Source organism: Olea europaea, chromosome 3, assembly GCF_002742605.1.
Source record: "Olea europaea var. sylvestris chromosome 3, O_europaea_v1, whole genome shotgun sequence".
Taxonomy (NCBI): Eukaryota; Viridiplantae; Streptophyta; class Magnoliopsida; order Lamiales; family Oleaceae; genus Olea; species Olea europaea.
Window position 1 is genome coordinate 8154167 of NC_036239.1, and position 17944 is coordinate 8172110.

Here is a 17944-nt window from a genome sequence, read left to right on the forward strand (position 1 = left end):
ATTGTGGTTTGATCATTTGCATAAGTCTGATCATGGTCTTGCGATTTCATGGGATGAAGTCGCATATAAAATCATTGATGTAGGTAATGTGACTATTAGATCTGACAGTGGTTTTTTGCACATATTAAAAGGAGTTAGATACATTCCACATATGAGTAAGAATTCAACTTCTATGTTAGAATTGTAACACATAGGTTTCATTGGTTCACTTGGTAATGGAGTGATAAAAATTTTCAAGGAAGCACTTAAAACCTTTATGGTTGCTAAGAAAAATATTTGCTAAGGCGACAAATGGTTCAAATTCCACCATCACTGACGCTGATCACATAGAAGTGGCACAATATGTTAGCTCATATTAATGTTAAGAGACTTAAGTTCCTTAATGATAAGGGTATATTTGGTAAGGATTAAGTGCCGGACATGACATTTTGCAATCATTATGTATTTGGTAAAATTGTAGGATGTCATTTATATTTAGCACACACAAGATATCTAGAGTGTTAGAATACATTCATACTAATCTATGGAGTCCGAGGAACAATCCTACTTTTGGTGTTAAGAAATATTTTTTTGTCTATTATTGATGATTTCTCCATTCATATGTCGGTTTATTTATTGAAACATAAATCTAAAACCTTTGTGAATTTTAAAAATTGGAAAGTTAAAGTGGAGAACCAGACTAGTAAAAATGTAAAATATTTACGCAATGATAATGATCCCGAGTTTTCAATATTGCATTTGATGGTTTGTGTAATGAATCTAGCACAACTAGACATAGAATTGTGCCTTACACTCTCTAGCAAAATGGAATTGCTAAAAAGATGAATTGTACTTTGCATGATAAAGTTAGGATGTATGATTTTGAGTGTTGGTGTGCCTAAATCGTTTTAGGTCAAAGCTGCTATGATTGCATATTATTTTAGTAATATGACTCCATCTGTTACTTTAAATGGTGATATACGCAGGCGCGGATCCAGCACCCGGCGAGCAGGCGCGGCCGCGCGTGCTGGATCCGCCAGGAGAAATTTTTTTTTGTTGGCAACAGCTTAAAGTTTTACAATATATTACTGGTAAGTCGCCTTTGTTATCAATACTCCTTGTAGCCCAGCTGGTTGGAGGTTGCATATTTATATTTAATGTCTAAGGTTCGAATCTCCCACTAAAGGATTTTTGTGCATTATTCTTATTCTACAAATTTTACCAAAATTTTTGTAATGATGGAGACAAAGGGATTCGAACCTGTACACTCTTGCAAAAGTAGTTACCAACTTAGCCATTGTGGTACTTCTTAGTTTGTGCCAATTATTTGACCAAAAAATATTTATTAGGTTTTAACTGGTTTAAGCCAAATTCAATTGTAAATACTAGAATCCGCGCTCTTCCTTTTAATTATACAAAATTTGGCAATAATGTCATTTGATGAGTCATGTTTATTCTAATAACAAAATTATATATGTTCAATTTGAACAAAATAATTGTTATATTTAAACTTTAGGCCTTATTCGATTTCTATTTTTTTCAAAATACATTTTTCTCTTTTATTTTCATTCACTCATTCTTCAATAAAATAATATTTTTCGCAAATTCAAAAATTTTCTTTATTTGTAGCAACACTTTCTCCTTCAAATCACTGTTCAAAAATGCAAAAAAAAAAAATGGGTATCAAACGAACTCTTAATATTTTATTGCAATCGACGGTAAATGGTCAACGACCGTCCGTGCTGACTCAAACTCTTGGATTCGCCCCTGATTACCACACCAGTATTTTCTATTGCTCTTAATGGTAATCTTCATGGATCCATTAAAGGGGAAAAGAGGCTTCGTCAAGGAGAGCCTCTCTCCCCTTTCTTATTTGTGATTTGCCTTGAATACTGCTCGAGGATGTTGAAGCGTGCAACTGAGAATAGTGAGTACAATTTTCATCCTAAATGTGGTTTTTTAAAGATTACTCATTTGGTATTTGCGGATGACTTAATGCTATTCTCTAGAGGTGATGAAAGTTCGGTGGGCATCTTGATGGATTGTTTTTCAAAATTTGGAGACATTTTGGGCCTTAGAATGAATGTTAATAAATCTAGCTTGTACACGACAGGTGTGCACAGGCAAGAGCTTGAGAACATTTATGGTTTTACTAATTTGTCAAGGGGATCTTTGCCTTTTAGATACTTGGGTATTCCCCTAGCGAAGGGAAGGCTTAAATCAGCTCTTATGATTCCTTCTCAATAAAATATAGGCCTACATTTGTGCTTGGTCTAGAGCAACTTTGTCCTATGCGGGGAAAGCAGAACTTGTTAAAGCTGTCCTGCAAGGTGTTAAATGTTTTTGGCTCTCTATCTTTCCTATTCTACCTACAGTTATTTCAAGGGTTATTAGTCTCTGCCAGAATTTCCTTTGGGGGTCTAAGAAACCATTGGTTGCTTGGAACAACATTTGCTTTGCAAAAGATGAGGGAGGACTTGGTTTCAAAGATTTGAAATGCTGGAATTCTGCCCGACTGTCAAAGTCACTTTGGAATATTAATAGGAAGAAGGATTCACTTTGGGTCAAGTGGATTAACAGCGTGTACTCAAGGGGGAAAATTTTCTGGGAGCGGACAGCCCACAAAAATGATTCACCTCTACTCAAGAGGCTGTTGGAAATCAAAGACCAGCTTGTTGGTCCAGCTAGAAGCATGCAGGTTGCCTGCTGTAAACAGGCTGCTAGAATGGACAGAGGCTGGCAGCTTTTGCATAGACAAGGTTTATGGGTTCTTCAGACGGGCTGGGGTTAAGAAGGCATGGACAACTGAAGTCTGGAGATCGTAATTACTCCTAGACACTCCTTCATCCTTTGGTTGGGAGTGCAATCCAAATTGCTTACTAATGATAGGCTACCACATCTCAATATTGATAGCACTTGTGTTTTTTGTGGTTCGCAAGAGGAAAGATGCCTACACTTATTTTTCCAATGTACTTTCTCATCTCATGTTTGGAAGAATATTAAGGTTTGGTTGGGCATTAGAAGAGCAATGACTACTATTGCTAGTGCATTGAAGTGGATCAAGAAGGAAGCTAGAGGGACTTCTTGGCAAAGTAAGGTAAAAAAGATTGCATTGGCGACCGTTATCTATTATATTTGGATGGCAAGAAACAAAAAGAATTTTTGAGGATCTAAGACCATATGTGGATAGCATTATTAGACGAATCAAAACACACTTTTATAATATCATGTTTTCTTTGTATTCGAATGTTTTGATTCAAATTGAGTCTTTTGCGTGCCCGAAAGTAGTTGTTTGAGTCCATGATTTTGATTTCTCCGAATATGTCCGGTGTACTTGTATATATATTTTGATCAATAGAATTTCATATTTACCAATAAAAAATAAATAAAAAAATATCGGAAAATCATTGGCAAACTGAAAATAAAATATACTTGAAGTTGGAGTTGGAGTTGTTTGTGGGTTTTGGAAGGAAAGCAGGGTTTAAACCACCTCGTTGGGGTTCCCGTCAATGAGGACCAAACCCCGCACCAACAAAATCTCCTGCAGGAAAAACATAGAAGCAGAAAGGAAAGAGCTAACAACAAACAAAGATGAAATGAAAGAACGATATATATTATTTCTGGGCTATTCATTCATCTCTATTTAATCAAATTTAACTTTTCTACACATAAGGAAACGCCACCGGTCTACCTCAACAAGATTAATAGAATGCCTTCTCTACATAAATAATGAACTACTAGTAGGAATGCGTGTAGAAATGCAACTAGTGTTAATGGGATGAAACTCGAGCAAACTACAACTGTGAGCTCTACAAACTCTGGAATTCTTCACCGCAAAGAACAGTGTGAATAGCCCAAAACTGATATGTTTGTTGAGCAATGAGCTTCTGACCCATTAATGTATGCAGATCGCTAAATCTTGATCATCCAAAACAAGTTTTCCGATGATTACAAATGCCACTGCAGTAATGCAGCCAATAAAAGGCTGCAAAGAACTTGACGTAGATGTTGAGGCGTCAAAAACGGGAGGAGGGCTATCTCCAATACCTGTTGGGAATCCTCCTAAAGTTGGAGGACTGCTGGAGTTAAAGACTGTTGGAGGAGTATTTGTGCTGCACAGATGAAGTGAAGAAATGAATTAGTTTTCATGGATTACATCCAACACCAGGAAATCATACACAGATCTGAGGCCATTAGAATTAGTCTTTACCCAGGTGGTGTTCCAGATGGAGATGGTGGTGTTGGAGTTCCAGAGACTGGAGATGATGGTCTTGGCGGTGGAGTTGCTGAGACTGGAGATGTTGTCGTCGGCGGTGGAGTTGTTGAGACTGGAGATGTTGTTGTTGGTGGGGACGAAGAGGAGGAAGATGTTGGGAAAATGCAAGATCCCACGCCTATATGTAAATCAAAAATGGGTATTAGCATTTGAAGTTCCAAGTCAACATTTCATTTTCGAGAAAAAGATAAACATTTTCTGTGCTTACTCGGATTCACATTGGTTATCGCAGCAGTCCCACCAAAGTCACAGCTGGTTTGCACAGGATTCTTTTGATAATAGTTGTTGAAGGCATACGAAGCATGGTTTTGCAAAGTATTAGGATTATAACAGCTTGCACCCTGCTGAATGGCCGAACAATCTGCTTTTCCAATCCCACAAGCATAATCAAGTGCTGCTTGAAGTGCACTCTGTTGTGCACCAGTCTTTGCCACACACCAACCCTTCCCCGTAGTTGCAGGAGGATTTGTCGCTGCAGGAGGCGTCACTGGGTTTGTCACAGGAACACCTCCTGTTGGGCTAGGATAAGTTGGTACCGGGTTGCTCACTGGTTGGCCCCCTGGGTTTGTACTCGGGGCTGTAACTGGATTGGTTAATGGTGCTGGTGGTGGATTAGTATTAGGTACAGGCACTGGGGTGGTTGAGGGGACTGTTAAGGGAGTCGAATATGGAGATGGATTTACAGTGACAGGGTTTGTAGAGGGGACGGTGATAATTTCTAGTGCTGAATTATACGTAGGGACAGCAACCGGGGTTGATGGATAAACTACATCATGTTGAATTGCTTCATAGTAAAATATCTGTTCTCTTGTTAGCTTTTTACGCTGAATATACTTGAACCAGGATGCTTCTGCAAAACACAGAGAATGCAATTATTTTTCGTGTCATTTAGACTTGTATAGGCAGAGGAGGGCTCCTTCTCGTCCAAAATCACTCAAAAGTAGCATCTTTGGTCACTGGATCTACAAATTAGTATCCCATTTAACCATTTACTGTGTCTCCGATCCAAGAAACCAAAAGCAAATATTCATCACTTGATTTTAGTACAAAAGCATACTTTACCCCATAATCACCAATAACTTAAGCAATATCCACTAATAATGTAAAGATTAGAAGTCACAGCAGTATACAAATGAAGAATTTCAAAAATACAAGAAAACGAATTGAAAACACAAGAATAAATTACTTACCAGAACAGGGGACAAGGAAAATAGACTGCAGGAAGAATAAAATGAGGACCTTTGAAGCTGCTATAGCCATTTTTAACCAGAGCTGTATTGGGTTCAGGAGAATGACCAAATGGAGCGTTAATATGAGGGTTTTGACAAAACATGACAAAGATTCGAGAACACGTTCGTTGAGAGAGAGAGAGAGCGTGTGTGTGTCGGTAAAAGGTCGTAAAAAAGAAAAAGGAATAGGAAAAGAAAAGAGATAGGGTTAGTGTGATAATGAGATAAAAAAAGAAAAGTGGTCACTTTGTTACGAAGAACCAAGTTGGAAAATGTTTTGTGGCTAACAGTGGAATCAATAAAGTAAGCCCCCGTTTGGCCCCATTATTTCGTATTAAATTAAATTAAATTTTTCTCTCTCCAATTTTTAATAAAATAATATTACACGTAAACCAAAAACTTTTCTTTTCTTTTTAACCACTCATTTTTCAAAAAAAATACTATTCAAAACATTATAATCTCCAAATAATGATGCTCAAACAGGGGCTAAATATGTCATCGATAAAAGGCATGGCATGGTTGATGGCTGTTGTCCATTTTTAAATGACCTTAAAACTTTCTAATTCAAACTTATATACCCAAGTTACATTTTTCTTATTTTATTTAGAAAATTACTTCTTTCGACAATTAAATAGATGTCGTATTCTTTTTATTTCCAATCTTTAGGACTCATTTAACAAGACTTTTAAAAAGTTTAAATCTATGCCCATGTTTGTCCCCCATACTTTTTTTCTCTCTTTTATTTTCAACCATACAATCTTTCATAAAATAATATTACACACAAATAAAAAAAATTTCATTCTTTTTTCAACCACACATTTTTCAAAAAACATTATTCCAACTATTAAAGTTTGAAAAGAATGGAGGCCAAACGAGGGTTATTTGAGACTAAAAAATTGATTTTGAACTTGTTTGAATCATTTTTTAAAGTATTTTGTCTCGCTAGAAAATGTTTTAAAGGAAGTTGGCCTGAATTTGCTTTCTCAAGAAACTATATTACAATACGGAAAAGATCTGCCGAACGGGCCATAATGTCCCTCCACTTTGTTTATGTAACCTTTAAATTTGCAACCTTAAGACCTCAATGTTTAACGTTTTCTACCATTTTCTGTTATTGTATCAAGTAGAAAGCATATGGTTTTGAGGTACAAAATTCTCGTCGATATTAAAATTTCATTTTCAATCCCCACAATATGTAAAAATTTAATTTTCAGTCGTTTAGCCCAATTTTTAGTCCTTACCACTTTCTATCATATTTGGCGTTAACATGTCACATGAAACTTACATGGTAAATTTTCTTAGACACACATCAAGTGTGATGGATAGACAAATGTGATAAAAAGGAATAATTATGCCATAGAAGTTAAACAATTGGGATTGAAAGGTGGGATTCCATAGGTTAGGAACAAAAGCGAAGGGATGCTAAAGATTGAGGACTAAATATTCAATTTTCTCATATATTTATTTAAATTATATTGTTAAATGAACAATATTGTTCATAGTCAACAACTGCAATAATCATAATGGCCCGTTTGATCCACATTAGTGTGAGAATCAAAATGAAAGATATAGTCGCTACAGACTCGATACAAGAGATAGAAAATCAAATATAATGACTTGATGTGATGTATAACGGTCATATTTCTCATTTTAATGGGCAAATAATGATAAACAAACAAGGACAATATGTGGTAGTTCATTATTTGATGCATTAATTTTCTATAATTTTATTATCTCAAATAACAGATTGTCACATAAGGATAACTATCACATTGCTGACTATGAATAATATCTATAAATACAAATATTTTAAGCTAAACATGCACACATATGACATGCTCCAACTTCATCCGTGCAAACCCTAGCCTTACTGAATCTACGTAAATCAGACGTGGCTTTATCTGTCCTACAAAACTAGATATGTATCGATAAGTCACTTTTTTGTTAGATTTTCATAGGAGAGTGACTGCTTTATTGCTTTTCTTTCTTTGCTATGATTATTATGGCCTTAATCGAGTCTTATATAACGGGACCCACCACCCATGTGATTTTAACTTATTTGGAATAGAGACAGCCGAAAGCAAAATAGATGCTTATAAAATTTCAACGGATGTTTCAAATGGATGATATGTACAATGTAACGTTCAAATTTTCTATTTATGTACCATAGAAAGAATCCAATTTTCATTTTTTGGGGGTGAAAACTGAAAAGAAATCCCAAAAAAGAGCACTGCTGGCACTTTCTTTATAGCACTGGAAGTCTAGAACCACTGCAGATGGAATCAAAAGATCTATGTCTACACTTGCAAGCGCTTTAAAATGAATGAAAAAAGAGGTCCATGGAACGTCATGGCAAAGTAAAGAGAAGAGAATTGCTCTTACGAGCACCGTATACTACATTTGGCTTTCTCGGAATAGGAAGATTTTTGAAAATCTTTCACTTCACTTGGATTCCATCATGAGACGAATCAAAACTCACGTATACAAAGTTATATTCTCTTTATATCAGATTGTCTTGATCCATTCCGCATCCTTAACGTTAGGTCATTGACTTCTTTTGCACTTCATTTTTTTTTGTATTTCCAAGGGTTGCCCGGAGTAATTGTATGTGATATTAGTTTTTGTTTGCCCGGAAATGCCCGGTATACTTGTATATGAACATTTTTTATCAATGACATTTACATTTATCGATAAAAAAAAAAAAAAAAAAACTTTTTACTCGAAATTGTTTGGGAAAGAATTTCCTCAAACTGTATGATATAAAAAAAATAATAATAAATAAATAAATAAATAATTGTAAATCCCACACAACAACGTGCTATTAAAAATATTTTTGGGAAAATATAATTTTTAGAAAATCTCAACCAAACAAGCTCTCAATCCTTACCGAAAACATTCAATTGGGATAATGATTTATGAAATAATTCTCAAAGATCATTACCTTTTCAATTATTGAAAAAGGTTGCAAGTTTCTAAACACTCGTTTGATTTCTTACCCGAGCACAAACAACATAGACAATAGAACATTTTTCAATAAATTACAATAATTCTCGACAAGAACATTGTTTCGTTCTAAATGAAGTACAACCCATCATTGAACTAATTGAGCAGAACTTTACAATGTTAACCAAACTTCTAAATTCAGTTTTCACCAAAAAGTACTGTCATAAACAAAGATACAACACAAAAACCAAGTTAGTTTCTAAAAGCAAATCAAATGCAAAGAAGTACTAAACCCCACCTATGACATGTTTCACATGCTTCTTCACAATTCAAGAAACAAACAAGTCGCTAAAGAAAGGATCCAATGTTGCTTCTTTAGCTGAATCATAGCTGTTTAGGCGCTTCTTCAGAGAACGTAATTCCCTGTCATCTTTATGTGTTTTATCCTGAGATATTAAATTTCAATATTTGAAACGGCGCAGAAATCCGCCAAAAAAAAAAAAAACAAATGTAATACATAACAGTTCAATGATTGATATTAGTTTTGAATATGATGCTGAAGAGCAAGAAATTGCAATCCCTCGGCTATGTCAAAAGAGCAATTAAAAACTTACATAGGATTTCTTCCTTAGCAAAATATCTACCAGGTACTGCAGCCACATCACGTTTGTCTTGGGGAAACTGTAAATCATTAGAGGTAACAGAATGAATGTATCTAAAGATGCCTATACAATAATGAATACTCTAGCTAATTAAGAAATCCTATCCTGTACTACAGAAAACTTTATTCAAAGGGAATTTATCAAACTAAGAAAAATGGGAAATTTCTTAATTTGAGAAATGAGTAAATATTTACTTACATCAGTACGAATATTAGCATGTCATGAGGAATGAAAACCCACGCTAAATGACAGGGTAGTGGATTCAGAAAGATTTTCTAAACAGGGAACATGTAGGTCAAAACTTTATGGGCTAGTGATTATCTAGATTTTGAAACTTGTTGCCGTAATATGAAGAGATGTACTTGTGCTACAAGATGTATGTAACAATATTCCCAAAAAATTTAGTTGACAGTCGGCATTATACTTTGCTAAATCTTATGATGCGAATCTTGCAACATATTCTCTTATTCTGGCTATACAATTTTGCCTCACGTTGTCACAGTCAGTATATGTTGGTACAATAAAAGGAACCTTGAGTCTAATCATGCTTTCTCAGGTTATCCATTGAATACAAAAAAATTAGTTTCAACTTTCAATAGCACCTGGCTTTTGGCGTTGGTGTGTTAACATTTATAAAGCCATTCAGCAGGATAAAAATTTAAAGAACGGTACTTATACCTTCCTTCCCAACAATCATCAGTAACATCCCTCATCTTCCTGTATGTATCAGCCTGCAGAATTATTGTTGACTAGTTAATAAGAAGATTAAGTCAAACAAGACATGTAAAATATCACTTTTTTCTTACTTGTATATCTCCTTTTGGGCCATTAAAGAGTTCTGGGTCTGATGACAAGTCCAGAAAGAGTATATCTTCACCTGTAAACAGTTATGGTTTCATAATTGATTCAGCAACATTTGAAACCTATCATGTTGAAGAATACCCAGTTGTCATAGAAGTCAACCTGTGTTGATTCTTGACAGGGTAAAATCAATTATGGATATCAACAATCCAAAAGTTTTGACAATTATTTGTCTTCCCTCGAGAGTAAATTGCAGTGTGTCCGAACCCTTTCGACTTAATAGAATATTTCCCCTGTTAAAAACAAGAAATATTCCTTAGATCAGAATCTAGCAAGAGGTATTAATATGCTGCAACGGATTAGTAGTATGAAAACTAAACCAGTGCAAGTCTCGGTGTTCAAATTCATATGCAGCCTCAGCTACAGCCAGTGCAATAGTGACCTGCACCATATCGTGACAAGCTGAAATAAAACAGGCAAAAGACAAATGGAATGAAATCGCGAGTAGTTACTTAAGGATCTATTACTACCTGAACCAATAAACTCCGAGCTTCATCGAAGTTCAAAAGAACAAAGCTCTCAAGATCCTGACCACCATGTTCTTGAACAAAAACAACGTAGCACTGAACAAAATTTTCTCAGCTAAAATTGGTGGAAAAACAAAGGAAATCATCACAAGCTAACAAAAACTTTAGAGCCGAAATTGTAACTTGAGTCAGCTGCCAAAGTAACTTCAGTTATCTAAGAGATTAATGCAAGCCTAAAGTTGGAATTGTACGTAACCTGATTTTCTGGAAATTCTTTAGGATGATCATTTTCTGAACCATGCTCCCCATCCCAGTTTTCCCATGCATTTATCAAAGCAGCATCATAATGACCTTGGCACACCCTCAAACTATGAAAGAAGAAATGAGAAATGGCAAGTTACTGCCTTGATAATAAGATTGTTTCTCTCCCATGGTGCAAAACCTTTCTTGTTTCATAACAAGAAAATTTGATATAAGAGGAAGTATCAACTAAAAAAACTCATAAATCAATTTAGCGGGTTCAGGTGTTGCTTTGCCACTCAAAATCATGCTTAAATAGAAGCATTTACGCAAACAAATCGTGTGAACCTGACATGGGTTGGCAATATTTCTGGAGCTTGAAATTTAATTCTTACATCTTACTCGGCATTAGTAGCTTTTACTATGGAACTGCAGATCTGAACATTACCAACCAATCAAAAAATTCATTTTTAACGACTGGACTTTTTTTTATTTGACTTAGTAACTGTAACCACTATAACAGAAATAAGCTTTTGCTAATGGAACATAATCTGTAAGCCTAAATCGGGCTTATTAAAGTATCCAATTTGCCTCTTTCCGTCCTTCATATAGCAAAGCATGAAAAACAGGCTACCACTACAGGAATTTCCAAAGTAATTGCTAAAATCATAATATTAACATTTGTTTATAAAATATTAGAAAGATGCACAAAACACTTACTCTATTGTTTGTATAAAGGTAGTGCAGGCATTCACCACATCACTCTCGTGACCTCTTAGACGATTAAGAGTGCAAGAAAGGATAACTTCCTCAAGAAGTTCTTCAGATTTCTGATGCATATCAAGAATTAGTCACATAAGAAGAGATGAAACCATTAGTGCTGGGATCAGTATCAAATGCTGATGCCACATTAATATCAATAAAATCATGTTGCCAGAAATCTTGATAACAGATGCCAGCAAAGTGCTGACAGATTACCAGAAATCTCAATATTAGCCAAATGTTGCAGCGAAAACAATGCTCAAACCAGTTGTGAAGTCTGACAAGTGACTAAGCTTAAATTTGGCCAAGTCGTGATGAGAGTTTAAGTTAATAAAGAACGTGAGTAATGCAATAGCAATTCAGCTTTCTATCACTTTTTCAACCTAACTTATTTCACTTGGCCCAAAAAAAAAAAAAAAAAAAAAAAAAAAAAAGAATATAATATTACTAGATTGCATACCTTCTGCACTTCTCCATTTACTCGTATATCTCCATCAAATGGGACAATTTTACAAACATTTCCACCAACCTTGAAAGCTTCTCCATATGTTCCTTCACCGACCTTGATGATACTTTCTTGGTCACTGTATCAAACAATGTGCTTCCAATCAGATTTTAGGAGGCCAGGTCTACATCAAATAATCTCTTGAATTAAAACGTGGAAAAAATTATAATTTTATGGCATCCGTCTGATAACTACTATTATAGCAAGAAAAAAAAAATAATGAAGACAACAATGAAACACTGATGGCTTGAATTTTTGACAGCTAGGATCCTGAATACTGAGTCAATTTTCAAGGTAGACAGAGAGGATAGACTGTAGTGACCACAAAAAAATATTTTGACTCCCTTGTGTAAGATATATACTTCATTAATTTATAATAGAAGACTTTGAATTCTGCAATAGGTGCCTCCCTCTTTTCAATTCAAATTTCATATTTCTTATCAAGAACCAAATGTTTGCTGTCATCCATATAGAGCTGGTCCTAAAAGACAAGACGTCAAGCAGCAAAGAATTTTGAAATTCATTATCTTATAGAAACTAGTATCACAATATGCAAGATAAAAAGGTAACAAGGTTTACTTTGAAAGCTAGAAATGTGAAGGTTGAGACAGAATTTTCAAGATTTTTTGGCCGCTCACCCTCAAAGAGAGAAGAAAAAACAAAAACCCAACTCTGTTTGTCTAATAAATTTCGTTCTTGTGGCTAGTAAAGCGGATCTAGGCAGAAAACTATAAATTTTATATAAGAATTTCTCACTCTCTCTGCATCTCAATTTCCTAACAAAAATCTAGAGACAGAGTACACTAGTGTTGAGTCATTAACAGAGCATAGACTTATGCAGACTCATCATGAAAGAAGTCCTTGACTTTTAACAGCCAAAAAAAAAAATCAGAGCCTTAAAAAACGGAAGAAAATCAAGTGTTAAAGAGCATTAAACAATACATAAAAGATGGGGTAATTTCAATATATCATTAAATAAACTGAAGAGAAGCAGCTAAATTATCCTTAAAGTCAACTGCAATCCATGAAAGAATCCTGGTGGAGCATCAGATCAACAAGAGATATGATAGCAATTCTAACTGAAGAAATGATGAATTGACCAAGATACTTTTAAGATGGAAGTGAAACAAACCAATAACTCGATAAGATGTCGGTCAGTGTTGAAGGAGCACACTGCCCACAGGCTGTCAAAAGAGCTGAGAAAGAATCCCAGCGATAACCATCCAATGAAGAAGGCCTTGAAGTCAGAGAGAGTTTAGTAACTGCAACTTCAATATCTTCACCTTCCTCCTCAATAGGCATTCTAGTGGCATCTCCAAAGGTAATGCTTGAATCAAATCTAGTCTGAATAGAATTTGATCTTGAATGGATTTGCAGAGATTCTTTTCCTGAGGTTTTTAATGTAGAACTCGAAAAACCATCATGATAAACTGGATCCTTGGACACTTCAGGCGTTTCTAATATCTTAGAAAGTGAGCCAGGAAATCCGTAACTTCGATTTAGCTTTTTATAAACCAGCCATTTCCTTAATACTGAAGATAAATGTGGTATGACAACATTATCAACTTGGACACCCATAGTCCATGTACCAGGTTTCTTGGGTGAGGGGCTCTCTTCAAGCAATTCAAAGGAATCAACCTCTTGAAAATATGCCCTTTCTTTATCGAAGTTTGGAGGTTGTAAGGCTTTTCCCTGTAATAACCACACAATTAAATGTGGATAGGACATCAACAAAAATATTGGATATTCCTCTAAATTATATTCCATTGCTTATAAAAGAAATTCTGGCCTTCTTTCTCTTGATTTTATTCATCCACCAGTAATCCATGGAATTCAAAAGGTTTAATTTTTTTCATGGTTTTGGATAAAGAAAAATCATCTCAACAATGCAACTCAATAGAAATATGAATACAGAAAAGAAAATTAGAAACATAAATGCAGACATAAAAGAAGATAACAAGAACAGCTGATCATACTCTAGGAAGAGGTGGTTTGGCTTTTCTTTGAGGGATCCTTCGTTTTGGCTGATAATCTGCACATGCAGTGGCAGCGATGCTTGTTCTCCCTCTATCAGTTGAAGGAGTAAGTTATTAATGTGAGTGTGGTTCATCCTTTCGTAATTTTACAAATTTGCTGTTTCACAACATTATAATTTTAAAAGCAAGATATAGTACTGAGCTAAATAGTGAAACCCAATAATAGAATTAGAACACAAAAACAAAAATGATCAAATAATGTGCACAAGCATAGAGCCAACAGAAAACAGGCACAATGGCTTCATTATTCTGTTTCCTACAGATTCCAAATAACTTGAATAACTGAAAACAATACAGTTCTGCACAAATTCAGATCTTGGATCCTAATTTTCTAATAGAAACATAATCCTCATATAATGCAAATGATGTCACTGTAATCAGTATGGGGTCGCATACAATTTAATAACTTTCAGTCCTCAGCTACTTTAGGTAGACTTCACTCTGAAGGTCCTATAACACATCTAGGATTTTAAGCATTTATCAGCCAATTGCTAATTAGCATATAACAAATTGCAAAAATACAACATGTAAAAGCAAAAACACATTAAAAAGTACGTTTGGTGAGCTTATAGTGAGTTATTTTTTTGTTTTGATGTGATAAACGTAAAGAAGAACGCATACCGTTTTAAAAGGCACCCAAAAAAAAAAATAAAAATCACCTTGCTTCATCTTTTCGATTGTTAGTATTTGCTTTTTGACGCCGATAAAACACCACAATTTCTGGCTCCGATTGCTGATTTTCCTTTTCCGCTTCAGCCGCTACAATTTCTGACCAGAGGTCAACTGCAATTTCGACTCAAATTCGTCATTTAATTATTACATCATAAAATAGAACATATAAATTCATGCATATGCATATGCGTGTGTGATGGAGAAACTTCGGTTTTTCATTAATTTTCTCTCTCTACCTGTTCGGGAACCCATGACAAGTAATCGGAAAGTTGAAGGTCTAACGTTACTGCGCTGTCTTTCAGGCGTCAGAATTTTCAAAAATCTGACAGTAGGCGGGAACTTCCTCTACTCCAATTCTGGAGAATGGGCAATTGCAAATGGGAAAGATGCACTTTCGTTTTTAGTCCTTGTATACGAAATTTAGCTGAAATGGTCCTTAACTTTTACATTTAGTACGGAAATGGTCCCTAATATTTGTTTCATAGCGTGAACATCCCAGACCTATGTATTTTGGTGTGCAATCATGCCTTCATTGGGAAAAAATACAGTCGGGTCCTGACCTTGGCTGGAGGTTCAAATGGCACCTGAAATTTATTCAGCCTCAATCTGAGCACACTAAGCCTATGTTTAGCTCTCATTTTTATCAAAATTTATTTTCAACTACACATTTTCCTAGAAAATAATTTTAAAAGTAAATTTAAAATTTTTCATTACTTTTTAACAACGCATTTTTCAATAAAATATTTTAAAATATATTTTGGCCCAAAAATAGGGCTCAAACAAGGTATAAATCTTGCTGAATATCAATTTTTCTGTCACATCAAGTGGTTCATGCTTAAAGAATATAAAACTAGCGACGTTTTGCTCTTTGTTTGACATCTTTTAAAATCTTAATACATTTTTTTACTTCTTATTTTCAACGACACGTTGTTCAGTAAAATAATACTTATTCACTCAAAAGGATTTAAATATGAGACATAAAGTGGTTGGAGTTAGTTAAAGATTATGACCGCGCTATTTATTACTATCCAGTTAAAGTTAATGTAGTTGCGAATGCTCTTAGTATGAAGACAATAGAACAATTAGTAGTCTTACCCACAGTTCAAATGCAGTTGATAAAGGAGTTTGATAAATTGAAATTTGAAGTTATCATTCCACCAAATCAAGTTATTGCAAAGATTGCAACATTAAAGATTCAAACTACTCTTTCAAGACAACGATCCATTTTCGAAGAAAATCGAGGCGTAAGTTGGTATAAATAAAAGAAAAGATTTTGCAATAGCAGATGACAATACTTTGATGTTCGAGGGAAGATTATATGTACTAAAGGATGAAGGGATAAGAAAAGAAATATTAGAGGAAGCTTACTATGCCCCATATGATGTACATCCTGGTGATACTGAAATGCATCGAAACCTTCACGATATATTTTGGTGAAGGTATGAAAAGGAGAATTGGTCTCTTTGTCAAGAAGTATATTGTATGTCGGCAAGTTAAAGCAGAACATCAAAGACCATCAAGACCATTAAATCCATTGGAAATTTCAGAGTGGAAATGGAAGCAAATAGCAACGAATTTTGTAGTAGGTTTTTCGAAATCAATGAAACGACACGATGCCATTTGGGTAATTGTGGACAGGTTCATAAAGTCAGCTTATTTTCTTTTAGTAAGAATGAGCTACAGTATGGATCAATTTGCTCAATTATATGTTAAAAAAAATTGTCAGGCTGTATGGAGTTCCAGTATCCATTGTCTCAAATCAAAACCTAAGGTTTACTTTTTAATTTTTGAAGAGCGTTGTTCACAAAATGTTTCTTTCAATTTTAAAACTCACCGCAAGTGTACGGTTCGTTAACAAGTAGTAAAATGGACTATGAGTCCAAGTATCGTTCCCACGAGGATTGAATTAACTATAATTAGACTAATGTGACCTTAATCGAATCTAATTGAATGAAAATTTGGTTTAAATGTGAAAACCCCTAATTGTGGGAGAAATCCCCAATTTGAAACCCTAATTTTTAAAGAAAACCCTAATTTCGAAATTGGAAACCCTAATTTCGAAATTTCACTAATTGAATGACTCGAAAACTCAATTAGAATGTAAATACGCAATTTTTGGAAGTTAATGTATAGAAATAAATTGAAATGCAATAATTAGGATCTCGAATCCCCAATTGACTATTAAAAACCCTAATTTCACAAATTCAACGAATCGATGGAAAAATGCCAATTCAATGTTCCTAAACCTATCCAATATACTCTCTCGATATATACTGAATCTACGCTTGCACACCACCAGCCTATATTTCTATGGATGATGCAAATATATAAAAATACATGAATTTTTATGAACACCTTATGAATTGCATAAAGTATAGGGGTATATTTCTATTCCCTATCGAACCCTATGTTAATTTATATTATATCGAATCTATTCCCTTCTTTCGAATGCAAAGAATAAATCATCTAAACTCACATAACATATGGCCAATAATTATGGAAGCAATCTAATCATATAAATCAAACAATTGTCCAACTGAAATTTTATATTGAATTTATGAAATAAAGGAAATTAAATAATCAAAGGTTCATCGATTTCCTAATGAATAAAAACCCTAGTCTATGATCATAATTACAGAATCAAGAAATAAAGCGAAATTAAAAGATATAAAGAATACACCCGTATGATAATCCTTCAATTTTGTGTGTAATTTTCAATTCCTTCTTGAATCCTTGTGAAATCAAGCCCAAGATTGTATTTCTTGCCTTCAAATTGAGTGTATTTCTTCTCCCTGGTCGTTCCTCCCTTCAATTTGATGATTTTGGGTATTTATATCGCATCAAAATCAAGTAGGAAAAGAGTTTCAACGAAAACAAAAAACTGCAACGGAGGCCCCCGAAGTATCACTATGCGACCGCATAGATGGTTTCTATGCGGTCGCATAGACCAATAAATTTTTCCCCAAAATTTCCTGCAACCATCTATGCGACCGCATAGATGGTTACACTATGCGGTCGCATAGATATAACCAATTATGTAGTCCTTACATTTTGGTCCCTGAACTTCCTTGTTGCTTCTCTTGACTTCTTTCTTCGATTTCTTCATCTTTTCAACAAATTTTATCTTCCAATTGATGATTGACACCATCAAATCTCATGCCACTCATTTGGCACATCTTTTGAGTATTTGCACCTTTAGTCCTCCATCTTTCAATTGTCTTCAATTCAGTCCCTTTTCACTTCTTTCTTCTTCCATTTGTTTTGCTTTGTCATTGAGCTCATACTTGGCATGTTGTTACTCTCGTTTTTCAT

At 34.7% G+C, this 17944-nt stretch overlaps 2 protein-coding genes across 2 annotated transcripts; both read right to left on the reverse strand.

Moving 5' to 3' along the window:
* Positions 1-3571: 3571 nt before the first annotated feature.
* LOC111384870 (PLASMODESMATA CALLOSE-BINDING PROTEIN 4-like) lies at positions 3572-5633 on the reverse strand. The gene is made up of 4 exons (XM_023009213.1): positions 5446-5633; positions 4464-5105; positions 4190-4373; positions 3572-4091 (listed from the first exon to the last, which is right to left on the reverse strand). The coding sequence occupies exons 1-4, from the start codon at positions 5513-5515 to the stop codon at positions 3875-3877; spliced, it is 1113 nt and encodes a 370-aa protein (XP_022864981.1). The 5' UTR covers positions 5516-5633; the 3' UTR covers positions 3572-3874.
* Positions 5634-8496: 2863 nt separating this feature from the next.
* LOC111377973 (serine/threonine-protein kinase haspin homolog) lies at positions 8497-14011 on the reverse strand (the record flags this gene model as incomplete). Its single annotated transcript, XM_023001135.1, has 12 exons — positions 8497-8873; positions 9042-9108; positions 9768-9820; positions 9896-9966; positions 10053-10183; positions 10271-10332; positions 10421-10513; positions 10674-10785; positions 11378-11487; positions 11880-12003; positions 13057-13616; positions 13901-14011. Coding segments are annotated over 12 exons (1611 nt in total), but the record flags the coding sequence as incomplete, so codon positions are not given.
* Positions 14012-17944: the final 3933 nt, after the last annotated feature.